Source organism: Schistocerca gregaria, chromosome 11 (assembly GCF_023897955.1).
Source record: "Schistocerca gregaria isolate iqSchGreg1 chromosome 11, iqSchGreg1.2, whole genome shotgun sequence".
In the NCBI taxonomy this organism is placed as follows: Eukaryota; Metazoa; Arthropoda; class Insecta; order Orthoptera; family Acrididae; genus Schistocerca; species Schistocerca gregaria.
The window spans coordinates 116,589,578-116,606,699 of NC_064930.1; the positions used below are offsets into that span (position 1 = coordinate 116,589,578).

The 17,122-nt window shown below is 46.5% G+C and overlaps 1 protein-coding gene across 1 annotated transcript; it reads left to right on the plus strand.

Annotated features, from left to right (window-relative positions):
* Positions 1–216: 216 nt before the first annotated feature.
* Positions 217–1,980, plus strand: LOC126295055 (von Willebrand factor A domain-containing protein DDB_G0286969-like). Its single transcript, XM_049987303.1, has one exon. The coding sequence runs from the start codon at positions 217–219 to the stop codon at positions 1,978–1,980; it is 1,764 nt and encodes a 587-aa protein (XP_049843260.1).
* Positions 1,981–17,122: the final 15,142 nt, after the last annotated feature.

Here is a 17,122-nt window from a genome sequence, read left to right on the forward strand (position 1 = left end):
AGATGTTAAGTACCATAGTGCTTAGAGTCATTTGAACCACTTGAGATACCTCCACAAATGTGCCATCAAACTGTGCCCTGATACGCAGAATAAGTGGAGTATTTCGTTCTAGAGATGGACAAAAAAGCTGTTAAGCATGTGGTCATAATGTTTTCGCTCATCAGCGTACTGAAATTATTTGAGAAGGTGCTAACGGTGTGTTGGGCTGTCTGCAGGATGCACGTGTGCTGGTGGCAGCTGAGCGTGGCGATGTTGGCGCTGCCGGTGGTGGTGGGCGTGGTCATCATCCTGATGTTCTTCGCCTGGTGCCCGCTGCTGTGGGCCAATGTGCCCAAGACGGAGCAGAGCGACTACTACCACACGCCGCTCCGAATGGTGGGGGCGCTGGCACTCTGGGTGCTGTTTGCCGTCGGCATCTTCTTCCTCTGGTGGCGCTGCAAGCCCAGAGAGATGGTCGACGATTCCACCGAAGTGATCGTCGATGAGCCCACCAAAGTGATCGTCGATGAGCCTGCCAAAGTGATCGTCGATGAGCCCACCAAAGTGATCATTGATGAGCCCACCAAAGTGGTCACCAACAAGCCCACCAAAGTGATCGCCAATGAGCCCACCAAAGTGATCATTGATGAGCCGACCAAAGTGGTCACCAACAAGCCCACCAAAGTGATCGCCAATGAGCCCACCAAAGTGATCGTCGATGAGCCCACCAAAGTGGTCACCAACAAGCCCACCAAAGTGATCGTCGATGAGCCTACCAAAGTGATCGTCGATGAGCCCACCAAAGTGGTCACCAACAAGCCCACCAAAGTGATCGTCGATGAGCCTACCAAAGTGATCGTCGATGAGCCCACCAAAGTGATCATTGATGAGCCCACCAAAGTGGTCACCAACAAGCCCACCAAAGTGATCGTCGATGAGCCCACCAAAGTGATCATTGATGAGCCCACCAAAGTGGTCACCAACAAGCCCACCAAAGTGATCACCAATGAGTCCAAAAAAGTGATCGTCGATGAGCCCACCAAAGTGGTCACCAACAAGCCCACCAAAGTGATCGTCGATGAGCCCACCAAAGTGATCATTGATGAGCCCACCAAAGTGGTCACCAACAAGCCCACCAAAGTGATCGCCAATGAGCCCACCAAAGTGATCGTCGATGAGCCCACCAAAGTGGTCACCAACAAGCCCACCAAAGTGATCGTCGATGAGCCTACCAAAGTGATCGTCGATGAGCCCACCAAAGTGGTCACCAACAAGACCACCAAAGTGATAGTCGATGAGCCCACCAAAGTGATCATTGATGAGCCCACCAAAGTGGTCACCAACAAGCCCACCAAAGTGATCGTCGATGAGCCCACCAAAGTGATCGTCGATGAGCCCACCAAAGTGGTCACCAACAAGCCCACCAAAGTGATCGTCGATGAGCCCACCAAAGTGATCATTGATGAGCCCACCAAAGTGGTCACCAACAAGCCCACCAAAGTGATCACCAATGAGCCCACCAAAGTGATCATTGATGAGCCCACCAAAGTGGTCACCAACAAGCCCACCAAAGTGATCGTCGATGAGCCTACCAAAGTGATCATTGATGAGCCCACCAAAGTGGTCACCAACAAGCCCACCAAAGTGATCGCCAATGAGCACACCAAAGTGATCATTGATGAGCCCACCAAAGTGGTCACCAACAAGCCCACCAAAGTGATCGTCGATGAGCCCACCAAAGTGATCATTGATGAGCCCACCAAAGTGGTCACCAACAAGCCCACCAAAGTGATCGTCGATGAGCCTACCAAAGTGATCGTCGATGAGCCCACCAAAGTGGTCACCAACAAGCCCACCAAAGTGATCGTCGATGAGCCTACCAAAGTGATCGTCGATGAGCCCACCAAAGTGGTCACCAACAAGACCACCAAAGTGATCGTCGATGAGCCCACCAAAGTGATAGCCGACGAGCCTACCATGATCCCCGCTGTCGAGGTGTGATGGCCTGTCCTTTGGTGTTACCTTCGACGTGTCATGTGTGGCTGTGAAATCAAAGGGGCCACTTCAGCATGTTGTCGTATGCCACTGGGATGTACATCTCTTCTGAAAAGCGGGTTTATATTGACGACCCACCATTATATGGAATAAATCTCCACATTACTCTGTAAGTTTTCAGCCTACAGTTTTTGTCGATAGCTGAGGGTCCGGTTGAGATTCGTGCTGTACGAAAATTTTTTGCCGATGCACAGCTTCTCTTGCTACATATAAGCGCAAAGAGCGCAAAAAGATTACAGTGTAAAGTCTTTCCAACTTTGACGATTCACCCACTTGTAGGTCATCACATACTGTATTCTAATATGACAAGAAATACACTCAAAAACGGGAAACAACACACCCCACAAAGGAATTATTCGAATGGGATGGAAATCGGTACAAGTGATGTACATATGCATACACACTAATGATTACATTCAGTGAAAAATGGGAAGATTTATTCACGAGAGCAAGTCAAGACCTCATTAGTCCAACTTTCGCCCACATACGGGCAGTGACTGGATGTTTTCCTGAGGAATATCGTGCGAGATTCTGTCCAATTGGGGCGTTTGGTCGCCAAAATCCCGAGACGGTTTGAGGGCCCTGCCCTTCATGCTCCATACATTCTCAGTTTGGGACATATCTGGCGACCTTGCTGGTCAATATTGGGTTTGGTAAGCATGACGACAAGCACTAGAAAACAATTTTTGATGTTGCCGAGCAACAGTAAACAAACACACCGCGAAGATCAAACGGGCCGACTTGGAGCAGGAGAGGGACCATAGTACATTCCTATTTCCACTGTCTATGCTTTTACATATAAATTCATAAAATTTTGAAACTTTCTGGCACATTTACACTGTGAACGACACTTTTAATCTGCCAGGAAGTTTCATATCAGCGCACACTCCGCTGCAGAGTGAAAGTCTCATACATAAAACTTTGTCAGCATGACCAGGAAGTGAAATGTGTGCTCTTACAGGACAACTATCCAAGGATTTCCACCCAATAATATCTAATCAGCAGACTCTGTACGCAATTTATTAAATTGCCAATACTAAACTCTTTTAAATAAGAACAAATTCATATAACATATAGAACTTAAGAAATGGTTAAAAGAATGAGCTTTAAAAATAATAACAGCGGCTTGACACCATAAAGTCAAAGAACCATTTTACAATAGTGCTTTTAGAGTTTACACAAGAGACAAAATCCAATAATAAGTTAACTTGGCATTACAATTTTAAATCATTTATATAAAAAAAAAACTTTGAAAAAGATAATGGCACTTGGCACCATAAAATCAAAGAAGAGCAACACATAACCAATATTTTTTTTTTCATCATCAGTCTACTGACTGGTTTGATGCGGCCGCCACGAATTCCTTTCCTGTGCTAACCTCGTCATCTCAGAGTAGCACTTGCAACCTACGTCCTCAATTATTTGCTTGACGTATTCCAGTCTCTGTCTTCCTCTACAGTTTTTGCCCTCTACAGCTCCCTCTGGTACTATGGAAGTCACTCCCTCATGTCTTAGCAGATCATAGATGTTAAGTCCCATAGTGTTCAGAGCCATTTGAACCATTTGAACCATCTAAGGAGATGTCCTATCATCCTTCTCCTTATCAGTGTTTTCCACATATTCCTTTCCTCTCCGATTCTGCGTAGAACCTCCTCATTCCTTACCTTATCAGTCCACCTAATTTTCAACATTCGTCTATAGCACCACATCGCAAATACTTCGATTCTCTTCTGTTCCGGTTTTCCCAGAGTCCATGTTTCACTACCATACAATGCTCTACTCCAGACGTACATCCTCAGAAATTTCTTCCTCAAATTAAGGCCGGTATTTGATATTAGTAGACTTCTCTTGGCCAGAAATGCCTTTTTTGCCATAGCGAGTCCTCTTTGCTCCGTCATTGGTTATTTTACTGCCTAGATAGCAGAATTCCTTAACTTCATCGACTTCGTGACCATCAATCCTGATGTTAAGTTTCTCGCTGTTCTCATTTCTACTACTTCTCATTACCTTCGTCTTTCTCCGATTTACTCTCAAACCATACTGTGTACCCATTAGACTGTTCATTCCGTTCAGCAGATCATTTAATCCTTCTTCACTTTCACTCAGGATAGCAATGTCATCAGCGAATCGTATCATTGATATCATTTCACCCTGTAACATAATTTCACTCCTGAACCCTTCTTTTATATCCATTGCTTCCTCGATGTACAGATTGAAGAGTAGGGGCGAAAGGCTACAGCCTTGTCTTACACTCTTTCTAATATGAGCTCTTCGTTCTTGATGGTCCACTCTTATTATTCCCTCTTGCTTGTTGTATATATTGTATATGACCCGTCTCTCCCCATAGCTTACCCCTACTATTCCTTATTGCTGTATCTATAGCGTTAGAGAACTTCAAACGTATCTCGTCATTCCTTTGAACTTCCGTATCCCACTTCTTAGCGTATTGATTCTTCCTGACTAATGTCTGTAACTTCAGCCTACTCTTCATCACTACTATATTGTGATCTGAGACTATATCTGCTCCTGGGTACGCCTTACAATCCAATATCTGATTTCGGAATCTCTGTCTGACCATGATGTAATCTAATTGAAATCTTCCCATATCTCCCGGCCTTTTCCAAGTATACCTCCTCCTCTTGTGATTCTTGAACAGGGTATTCGCTATTACTAGCTGAAACTTGTTACAGAACTCAATTAGTCTTTCTCCTCTTTCATTCCTTGTCCCAAGCCCATATTCTCCTGTAACCTTTTCTTCTACTCCTTCCCCTACAACTGCATTCCAGTCGCCCATGACTATTAGATTTTCGTCCCCCTTTACATACTGCATTACCCTTTCAATATCCTCATACACTTTCTCTATCTGTTCATCTTCAGCTTGCGACGTCGGCATGTATACCTGAACTATCGTTGTCGGTGATGGTCTGCTGTCGATTCTGATTAGAACAACCCGGTCACTGAACTGTTCACAGTAACAGACACACTGCCCTACCTTCCTATTCATAACGAATCCTACACCTGTTATACCATTTTCTGCTGCTGTTGATATTACCTGATACTCATCTGACCAGAAATCCTTGTCTTCCTTCCACTTCACTTCACTGATCATTACTATATCTAGATTGAGCCTTTGCATTTCTCTTTTCAGATTTTCTAGTTTCCCTACCACGTTCAAGCTTCTGACATTCCAGCCCCCGACTCGTAGAACATTATTCTTTCGTTGATTATTCAATCTTTTTCTCATGGTAACCTCCACCTTGGCAGTCCCCTCCCGGAGATCTGAATGGGGGACTATTACGGAATCTTTTGCCAAAGGAGAGATCATCATGACACTTCTTCAATTACAGGCCACATGTCCTGTGGATACACGTTACGTGTCTTTAATGCAGTGGTTTCCATTGCCTTCTGCATCCTCATGTCGTTGATCTTTGCTGATTCTTCCGCCTTTAGGGGAAATTTCCCACCCCCTAGGACAACAGAGTGCCCTGAACCTCTATCCGCTCCTCCGCCCTCTTTGACAAGGCCGTTGGCAGACTGAGGCTAACTTCTTATGCCGGAAGTCTTCGGCCGCCAATGCTGATTATTTATCAAAATTTAGGCAGTGGCGGGGATCGAACCCGGGACCGAAAACGTTTTGATTACGAATCAAAGACGCTACCCCTAGACCACGGGTTAAATAATAACAAAATAATGCCAAATGGTTCAAATGGCTCTGAGCAATATGGGCCTTAACATCTGAGGTCATCAGTCCCCCAGAACTTAGAACCACTTAAACCTGACTAACCTAAGGAGATCACACACATCCATGCCCGTAGGCAGGATTCGAATCTGCGACCGTAGCGGCCGCGCGATTCCAGACTGAAGCGCCTAGAACCGCTTGACCACACCAGCCGGCAAAATAATGCCAGAATGAGATTTTCACTCTGCAGCGGAGTGTGCGCTGGTATGAAACTTCCTGGCAGATTAAAACTGTGTGCCGGACCGAGACTCGATCTCGAGACCTTTGCCATGGAAGGTAGGAGACGAGATACAGCCAGAAGTAAAGCTGTGAGGACGGGGCGTGAGTTGTGCTTGGGTGGCTCAGTTGGTAGAGCACTTGCCCGTGAAACGCAAAGGTCCCAAGTTCGAGTCTCGGTCCAACAAACAGTTTTAATCTGCCAGGAAGTTTCAAGAAAATAATGATTTGATACAACCAAACGGCAAGGGCAACTCCCAACGCAATCACAGACGAGCGAGCTCTCAACACTTCGGAGCCTTCCCACTAGAAACGGTCCCCGAAATAAACCACTGAGAGCTCCCCGACATGCCTCCCACAACTGCCCATCACTTACGCACTGTGGCTATGTTCTGTAACACACAATAGGTAATATCAACACAAGATAAAATTCAAAAATCAAATAACAATATAACATCCCGACAGCAGATTATTAACACGGTGTCATTAGCTCGGGTGCTCTTAACAAGTGCCGGAAGCCACCACACACAAACTTAATAAACAATTCTCGCTTCTTAAAACAAAACAATAAAACCCAAACGCACATGAATAATCAAACCACAGTCTTAGAAGTGCCTTAACGACACCAAATGCGACTATTCCACCTAGTTAATAATAACACCTTGAGATAACAATACAGAACATACCACTAAATGCTGTTACAGAAACCAAAATGAGGAGGTCCTGTTGTTCAGGTCCCAGAAGACCACATGCACCAAGCAGCAGTAACTCACTATGCACATATTGTCCAAAACCGCCTTTCTTAGGCAGACTTTACCCAACACATCAAATGTCAAATATACGATACACAAACACAATTCTGGGCAGGTAACAGGAAACACCTACGTTAATTCCTTGGAAAAGGAACAAACAGGCACCACCGAAGATAATGTGGAGCAGACCGGGTCGGCAACGACCCACTCAGTGGGATAACCAAAAGATAGTCCAGTTGAGCAAATAAATTAGTGACCACAAATATCGTAATGTGCCCCCCTCCCCCCCCCCACACACACAGTAAGAACTTCCAATAAGGCCATCCCACATCAGAATGAAGTTCAGAAACCGCTGCTGGAGCTTCCAGCGGACTAGCCAACCGATCCCACACCCAAACCTGGCAGACGACTCCAAAATTCAGCAACTAGTTGTCTCTGGGCCAGAGTATCACAGGACCCCACCAGACCACCACATCAGACAGGCGGGCAGAACGAGCACGCCGACTCCAATTAACCACCACTGCATGGCCAGCACAGCCGCGAGTCGCCTCCGCCCCAGACGACTCTGCTCATATTGAGCGCTAAAGTGCACGTCATTTATGATGGCGGCCAAGTTTAGCTTCGTTCTGCGCATCTGAAGGCACAAAACACAGTCAGCCAATGAACGGAGAGCGACGTTGCCAGATCTCGACTGCAGTGCAGAGCATCGACGAGTGTCTTCAGTTTTAGACACGTTCAGTCATAAATAAAGTAATTGAACAAAAGCTATGTCTAGATAGCAGACTTTATTTTATAGAAAGTTTGGAAAAACCATTCTTTATAGCAGTTGCTTCATATTCTATTAATTAATTAAACCAAACAAGGAATAAGCCTCGTAATTCAGGCGATAGCAAGGAAAGGTGTTTGTATCATTCTCACGAACTGCTTTTTCGCAATAAAGAAAAGTGGTAATCGCTTATTCTCTATTGTAGTTCGAGGAAACATCAGTAATTCATAGTCATAACATCAGAGTTTGTCGGTATATTGCTTGATATTTTAGTCTTCCAGGAGTCCTACCTGCTTACCATCTACGCTAGCGTCATGGTTAATGTGTTTAGCTGCGAAGTAAAAGGTTCTGAGATCAAACCTTATTCGGAGATTAAAATTTTCTTTATTTAAAAACAATATCGAAATGTCTTACTTCATGAATTTTATTCGTTTGAATGAAATTTTTTGAAATTTCTAATGCTTTCTCTCTTCATTATAGCCATAATAGGTTTTCGGTTTTTCTAATTTTGTCCTAGAATATTTATTTTCACAGCAGTTAAAAACAATGAAAAGGCACACATACAATATTCAAGTTATCTGTTTTGTTTGTATATCTTATCTTCCGCAGTATCTCATATTGAGATATATTCTTTTACGACAGTATTAAAAGTATTATTTAGAGCAGAATTTGAAATATATTCCTCTTCTGCAACTGTAATAAGCGTCTTATTTAGACCAGATGCGTTTTTCTCTTTTGAAGCATCTTCAGTGGGCAGTATTTTGTCTCCTCCATTGCCAAGTAACCTTTCGTAGTTCTGTGCTGCGGTAACATAATATTCAACATTTGTGTTGGGTGATCAGTGTTTTAGCAAATAAATGCTGTTTATGTGTGCCACAAGTTCTTTTTTTTAAATTAGAAGTTTCATCAGTTTTTCACTTACTGTTTCCCGCATTTGTTGCAATAGGTACATTACTCTTCAGCAGTAAGAGAGATTCTTCGATGACTTTTTGAGCCTCCAACCAGTTCGGGATTTTGACGATGTGTCGCTCGATTTGGACAGAACTTGCTTCAATACCGCTGAGGGGGACACCGAACTACTTGGTAAATCTCTCAAATGCCGAATAACTGTGTCCGTAAAGGTCAGAGGTGGACCAATGCGCTGTTGACTTCCTCCATTTTTTGAGCTCTTTCTCTCGAATAAATCATCCACTGTTTCTGGGTTCAAATGGTTCTAATGGCTCTGAGCACTATGCGACTTAACTTCTGAGGTCATCAGTCGCCTAGAACTTAGAACTAATTGAACCTAACTAACATAAGCATATCACACACATCCATGCCCGAGGCAGGATTCGAACCTGCGACCATAACGGTCGCTCGGCTCCAGACTGTAGCGCCTAGAACCGTACGACCACTCCGGCCGGCCACTGTTTCTGAAATGTTAACTATTAGTTTGTTTGGCTGTACACGTACGTCAATCGACGGTTTCCCCACTCATTCGGATTTTCTCTTAGAGTGTAAATTCTAAATCCGACATTTATATCTTTCTAGAACTGGAGCTTGACGGAAACGTGTAGCTTGCATGTAGTGCCAGTACACTTTTTGTTTTATAGTTTTGTAAAATACAAATTGTCGCATAACTGCATAATACAGGTTCAACAAGGAAATGTTTATCAGCCCCTTGCCACTATGGTCAAAGAAAGGAAGATGGTGGCCACTGTCTTTTGAAGTGTAGTATGTGACTGTGAATTTCTTTCATTGACGTTCATTTTGCTAATAGGCAGTGAGAAGTGCTTATTACTTTCAGTAACACTGAAAAAAACTCATACTTAGTAAGTTACAAATAACATTTTGAAAAATCACTGTACACATTCCAGTTCAGCGTTCAATAAAGTATTTAAAACAAGTGTAAGGTGATTTATTTAGATTCTGTAAGAGCTACCTTTGAAATGTTAATGTAATTATTTGTAGATTGAGCAAGAAAGAAACACTAATGTACAAAGCCATTGGTACATGAATTGCACAACGAAAATAGTGCTTTCTACTATAAGACAAATTCACAAAACATATCTCGGAAAGATGCAGGGTGTAACAATATATTTTTATATATTTAGACTGGGAAATAAGTAAATGAACCTCGTTTAGGAGAGCTTAGAAGAGGACGAAAATTAGTGTGATTCACCATGAGCGAGTTAGTTCTGAATTATGGTTTAGGACGATATCATGTGTTTCAGACAGGAGTTGCAGAGAGTTTGCAGCGATCCAAGGATCAGTGCTGATATCGCGTACACAACGCATAAAAGGCAGTAGATTGGCGGGATGTCATTTGTGCTTCATGTGGAAAGGTTACCGACATGATTGTGGCCGCACCACGCGATTTGGCACTCTGAACACGGAATGGCATTTGTAGATGGTCGCATGTAAAATTCCGTTTCGGAAATTGTTGGGAAATTCTTAATTTTTCGAAATTCACCGAGTTAAAAGTGTGCTGAGAATAGCAGATTTCAGGCGTTACCTGCCAGTGTCCGATAGTATTTACTTAAAGACCACGGCAAGCAACACTGCATGAAATAACCACAAAACTAAAATCTGGGACGTGCGACGCACGTATTACACTGATGATCATAAATTAAGGATAATGCTGATACATGGTGAAACAACGCTCTGGTGGGCGGTTTGCGGGTTTAAATCATCTCGGGGTCTGACCGTGCGGTGCATTTGACCTGCGGTCGTCGCACGGTGGCGCTGGCAGCAGTCCACATACACAGAGGTGTGTTGGTGCATGTCAGAGTACGGTGCAGCGAGTAAGTGTGCAGACGTTTTCAGACCTGCTAATGGTGACTGTGTGTTGAAAATGGCTCAAAGAACACGTATTGATGACGTTATGAAGGGTAGAATACTAGGGCGACTGGAGGCTGGTCATACACAGCAGGTCATAGCATGGGCCTTCCGTGTGCCTCAAAGTGTGATCTCAAGATTATGGCAACGATTCCAGCAGACAGGAAACGTGTCCAGGCGCTACATTACGGGACGTCCACAGTGTACAACACCACAAGGAGACCGATGTCTCACCATGAGTGCTCGCAGACGGCCACGGAGTACTGCAGGTAGCCTCGCTCGGGACCTTACCACAGCCACTGGAACAGTTGTCTCCAGACACACAGTCTACAGACGACTAAAGAGTCCAATCTCATGTAGCGCACGGAAAGAATGAACACCTATATCTTTCCGTACGAGCTCTTATTTCCCTTATTTTATCGTAGTGATCGTACCTTCCTATGTAGTTCGGTGTCAACAAAATATTTTCGCATTCGGAGGAGAAAGTTGACGATTGGAATTTCGTGGGAAGATTCCGTCGCAACGAAAAACGCCTTCCTTTTAATGATGTCCAGCCCAAATCCTGTATCATTTCTATTATACTCTCTCCAATATTTCGCGATAATACAAAACGTGCTGCCCTTCTTTGAACTTTCTCGCCCAGAGACCTACAAGGTGCATTACACTGACCCCTGGTCACAGGACAGTCCGTAAAGCCTGGTGTCAAGAACACGGTACATGGTCATTGGAACAGTGGTCCCAGGTTATGTTCACGGACGAGTCCAGGCATAGTCTGAACAGTGATTCTCATCTGTTTTGAAACAGGAACCAGATACCAACCCCCATAATGTTCTTGAAAGGGGCCTGTATGGAGGTCGTGGTTTGATAGTGTGGGTTGGGATTATGATTGGTGCACGTACATCCCTGCATGTCTTTGACAGAGGAACTGTAACAGGTCAGGTGTATCAAAAAGTCATTTTGCACCAGTATGTCCGCCTTTTCAGGGGTGCCGTGGGTCCCACCTTCCTCCTGATGGATGATAACGCACGCCCCCACCGAGCTGCCATCGTGGAGGAGTACCTCGAAACAGAAGATATCAGGCGAATGGAGTGGCCTGCCTGTTCTCCAGACCTAAAATCCATCGGGCACATCTGGGATGCTCTCGGTCGACTTTTCGCTGCACGTCTTCAAACCCCTAGGACACTTCAGGAGCTCCGACGGACACTGGTACAAGAATGGGAGGCTATATCCCCGCAGCTGCTCGACCACCTGATCCAGAGTATGCCAACCTGTTGAGCGCCCTGTGTACGTGTCTATGATGATCATATCCCATACTGATGTCGGGCTACATGCGCAGGAACCAGTGGTGTATTGCAGCACATGTGTTTCGGGAGGTTTTCTCAACTTCTCAGCAATACCGTGGACTTAACAGATGTGTTTCGTGTGTGTTCCGTATTTGCCTGTGCTATCAGCGCCAGTTTTGTGTAGAGCCACGTTGAGTAGCACCACATTCTGCAATTATCCTTAATTTACGAGCATGTATTTAGGGCAGTGCAGCAAAATTTGGCGTAAGTGGACTGTGTCAGCAGACGAGCGACGCGAGTGCCTTTGCTAACAGCACGACATCGCCTGCAGCGCCTCTGCTGGCCTCATGACCACGTCGGTTGGACCCTACACATCTAAATAACCGTGGCCTGGTCAACTGAGTCCCGGTTTCAGTTGGTAAGTGTAGTAACCACAACCAACAGCGGGAATGCCTTGGGCCATGGATCGGAGCCGCCAGGCGGGGAAGCCGCCAGTGGTGGAACACGCGCCTCCGTGTAAACACTGGACGAGTGGGACAACAGACCAACGACAACTGACAACAACCGACCACGACCGACTATGAGCGACACAACCACCGGTGTGTGGAAACCACAACACCGAACACAACACCACTCGGAACCAGAGCCAGGCAAATGTCAACAACGAGCAACGACCAGAACGCAGTACTGCCGAGATAGAAACGAAATCCAGGGCGAGTACGAGACTGGCTGGACTAAGGCAGAGATGGTCCCTATATACGAAACCGGAGGGAGTGGCTATTGGCCGCTGTTTGCACGTGGCGTAGCGGTGGCGCCCTCGCTGCGCGAGAGCCGCTGCCCAGAAGAGCCGCCGCGGACGTGGAGCCCTCTATGGGCTGACCACGTCCATTTGTGCGTGTTCGACTTCCGCGGCGGAGGGTACTAGAGTAAGAGCTGACAGTAGGGATCGAGAGCGGTGCACATCTCACAAAGCCATGGAGCCAAGTTGTCACCAAGCTACTGGGCAAGCTGGTGGTGACTCCATAACATGGAATGGACTGTGTGCTCTGCAGGTTCGGCTACTTGGAGACCACTCGCAGCCACTCATAGATGTCATGTTCCTAAACGACGATGGAATTTTTATGGATGAGAATGTTACATGCCACTGGCGCACAGTTATTCGCAAATGGTTTGAAGAACCTTGCAGATAATTCGAGCGAATGACTTGGCTGTCCAGATGGTCCGATATTAATCCCATCTAACATTTATGGGACACAATCGAGAAGTGGATATCTGCACGAAATCCTTCACTGGCAACCCTTCCGCAGTTATAGACAGGTATAGAGGGAGCATGGCTCAGTACTTCTGTAGGGAACTTCCAGCGGCTTGTTGAGTCCACGGCACGTCCAGTTGTTGCACTACACCGGGAAAATTAAGGCCCGACACGATCTACATCTAGATCTACATCTACATGGATACTCTGCGAATCACTTGCAAGTGCCTGGCAGTGGGTTTGTCGAACCGCCTTCACAATTCTCTATTATTCCAATCTCGTATAGCGCGAGGAAAGAATGAACACCTACATCTTTCCGTGCGAGGCCTGATTTCCCTTATTTTATCGTGGTGATCGTTCTTCCCTATGGAGGTCGGTGTCAACTAAATACACTCCTGGAAATGGAAAAAAGAACACATTGACACCGGTGTGTCAGACCCACCATACTTGCTCCGGACACTGCGAGAGGGCTGTACAAGCAATGATCACACGCGCGGCACAGCGGACACACCAGGAACCGCGGTGTTGGCCGTCGAATGGCGCTAGCTGCGCAGCATTTGTGCACCGCCGCCGTCAGTGTCAGCCAGTTTGCCGTGGCATACGGAGCTCCATCGCAGTCTTTAACACTGGTAGCATGCCGCGACAGCGTGGACGTGAACCGTATGTGCAGTTGACGGACTTTGAGCGAGGGCGTATAGTGGGTATGCGGGAGGCCGGGTGGACGTACCGCCGAATTGCTCAACACGTGGGGCGTGAGGTCTCCACAGTACATCGATGTTGTCGCCAGTGGTCGGCGGAAGGTGCACGTGCCCGTCGACCTGGGACCGGACCGCAGCGACGCACGGATGCACGCCAAGACCGTAGGATCCTACGCAGTGCCGTAGGGGACCGCACCGCCACTTCCCAGCAAATTAGGGACACTGTTGCTCCTGGGGTATCGGCGAGGACCATTCGCAACCGTCTCCATGAAGCTGGGCTACGGTCCCGCACACCGTTAGGCCGTCTTCCGCTCACGCCCCAACATCGTGCAGCCCGCCTCCAGTGGTGTGGCGACAGGCGTGAATGGAGGGACGAATGGAGACGTGTCGTCTTCAGCGATGAGAGTCGCTTCTGCCTTGGTGCCAATGATGGTCGTATGCGTGTTTGGCGCCGTGCAGGTGAGCGCCACAATCAGGACTGCATACGACCGAGGCACACAGGGCCAACACCCGGCATCATGGTGTGGGGAGCGATCTCCTACACTGGCCGTACACCTCTGGTGATCGTCGAGGGGACACTGAATAGTGCACGGTACATCCAAACCGTCATCGAACCCATCGTTCTACCATTCCTAGACCGGCAAGGGAACTTGCTGTTCCAACAGGACAATGCACGTCTGCATGTATCCCGTGCCACCCAACGTGCTCTAGAAGGTATAAGTCAACTACCCTGGCCAGCAAGATCTCCGGATCTGTCCCCCATTGAGCATGTTTGGCACTGGATGAAGCGTCTTCTCACGCGGTCTGCACGTCCAGCACGAACGCTGGTCCAAATGAGGCGCCAGGTGGAAATGGCATGGCAAGCCGTTCCACAGGACTACATCGAGCATCTCTACGATCGTCTCCATGGGAGAATAGCAGCCTGCATTGCTGCGAAAGGTGGATATACACTGTACTAGTGCCGACATTGTGCATGCTCTGTTGCCTGTGTCTATGTGCCTGTGGTTCTGTCAGTGTGATCATGTGATGTATCTGACCCCAGGAATGTGTCAATAAAGTTTCCCCTTCCTGGGACAATGAATTCACGGTGTTCTTATTTCAATTTCCAGCAGTGTATTTTCGGATTCGCAGAAGAAAGTTGATGATTGGAATTTCGTGAGAAGATTCTGCCGCTACTAAAAACGCCTTTGTTTTGATGATCTCCAGCCCAAATGATGTATCATTTCTGTGACACTCTCTCCCATATTTCGCTATAATACGCAAAGTGCTGCCCTTCTTTGAGCTTTTTCGATGTACTCCGTCAATCTTATCTGGTAAGGATCCCACACCGTGCAGCAGTATTCTAAAAGAGGACCGACAAGTGTAGTGTAGGCAGTGTCTTTAGTAGGTCTGTTACATTTTCTAAGTGTTCCTTCCAATTTCAGTAGTCCGTAGTTCGATATTAGGGGGGCATCGCAAGAGGTTGTGTAATACTGGAGCCAGCACACTTCTCTCGAGAAGGTCATCATTCTCCACTGTCCATCCAATATTTTTGTCATTTAGAGAGACAAAAAATTTGCAGCAGACACTGTTCTTAGTTGCTATGTACAGCTTCTTTGTTACTTTCTTATGATTCATGGTGTCGCAAGCAGCTGTAAGACCGATAAAGTCGACTTGTGTAATCTGATTTCTTTCGCACCTTTCCTCAATGTGCTGGGTTGAATTAGGTATGGGACTACTACATGACTTCACTGGTCTGAAACCTGACTGTTCTTTATCTTCATGTCGACATACTTAAAAATGCCGTTCAAAACCATTCTCTCCGGAACTTTAGCGAGATGATACAGAAGTTATTCGTTTCCTTGCCTGATTTAAGCAATACGGCCAGTTTTGCCTTCCTCCAGATCTTTGGGGATTACCAGGCTATCAACATCAGTGTTTATCTTTTTAAGGATACAGTTGATAGTTACGGGGCTGAACCCTACGTTTCCTATCATCAGCGCTGAAATCGTAAGAGGCGCAGCAGATAATGAGTTGGACAAGAAGTCTGCACGAATGTTGCCGTTTCGTTGTTTAGGGACGTACTTGAATTCATCACTAGTAATTTTCCGAAGGCACAGGAACATAAAATGAGGATGGTTGGAGGTGTGATTAGGAGCCTGATCTTCACATCCAAAGAAGTTTACCATTCACTAAGTCGTCAGCAAGTAGGAGAGTGTTGTTGAAAAAGATTTCTGGCTTGAAGCCGGTCGTCGTAAACTTCATTGCACGATATTTCGGCTGGACAGCTGCCAGCCATCTTGAGGTGAGCAGAACGAGGACTGCCAATTTTTTTTTCCCTTTATTGTCATTTCCATTCCCCATCAGGGGCAGGTGGAGAGCAGCATAACCGCTCCTCATCAGCTGAGAGATATAGATAGGCAGGAAGACGTTTAAAAGCAATATAAAGTAGATAACATGGCGGAATATAGAAACAAAGAAGGCAGAACAGAAGCAAATAAGACATACAAAGCAGTGACTGTAAATCGGAGATAAAAATCTAAAAAGTTACGTCACATGCACACACCCAAAAAAAAAAAACCGCACACTACATTAAAAGGCACCAGGCAAAGTACAGCCTGTCCATAGAACAAGTAAAACACACACGTGATGAGAGGAGTAGCAAGGAACTTCATGGACAATAAACAGGTCAAGCACACAATTAAAACCCACATCAATAGATGGCACTGTAGAATGGCACTGAAACGCAACAATAACGCAGCACACAAATACTGAACAAAACCTGGGAGGATCTGTGTGGGAGGGGAATGCGAAGAAGGGGAAGGAGGCGAGGAAGAGGGGTGAGAAAGGGGTGTGAGGTGAGGGGCGCACCGAAGTAGGGCTGGGAAGCGAAGGGACGGGGCGGGAGAGGAAAATAGCCGAGGAGGGGGTGCAGGGACCCAGGGAGGGAAGGAGGAAAACCCACTCTGGGAGAAGGAGGTGTGAGGGAAAGATGGACCCTGTGGAGAGGGGTGGAACAAGGTCAGGTTATAGTTGGAAGGAAGGGTATACGTCATGGCGAACCCGACCAAAACTTGTTTTTTTATTTATTGTTATTTAACACCTTACAGAAGGTGGGCTGGGAGCAGCACACTACACTGCTCTTCAGCCACAAGTTTTACAAAGGAAAAAAATGGCGACACAGAATATGAAGAACAAAGTGGGGGGCAAAAGACAGTAGACACAGAAACGAATAACACATTGCCATTCACACGCGAAGACACCGAAAGAAACAGTTGCATTGCACACGGACACTGATGACGGAGACGACACGTGAACAATGGAGCATGGGCAGCGAAAAACACTGATGCACAAACACGAGGGTACACACACTAAAACGATGGCGATGATCTCCGGCGCGTGAATGTCCACTTAATGTGTGCGAGTCCAGGGACCTGCCAAGAGGGGAAGAAGCTGGTGGGGGAGGGAGAGGGGAGAGCAAAGATCCCAGTGGCAGAGGAGATGGTGAGACGGATGAAGGTATGGAGGTAGGGGAAGCCCAGGGGAGGAGGGGGGAGAAAGGGAGGAGGGAGGGAAGGGGGAGAGA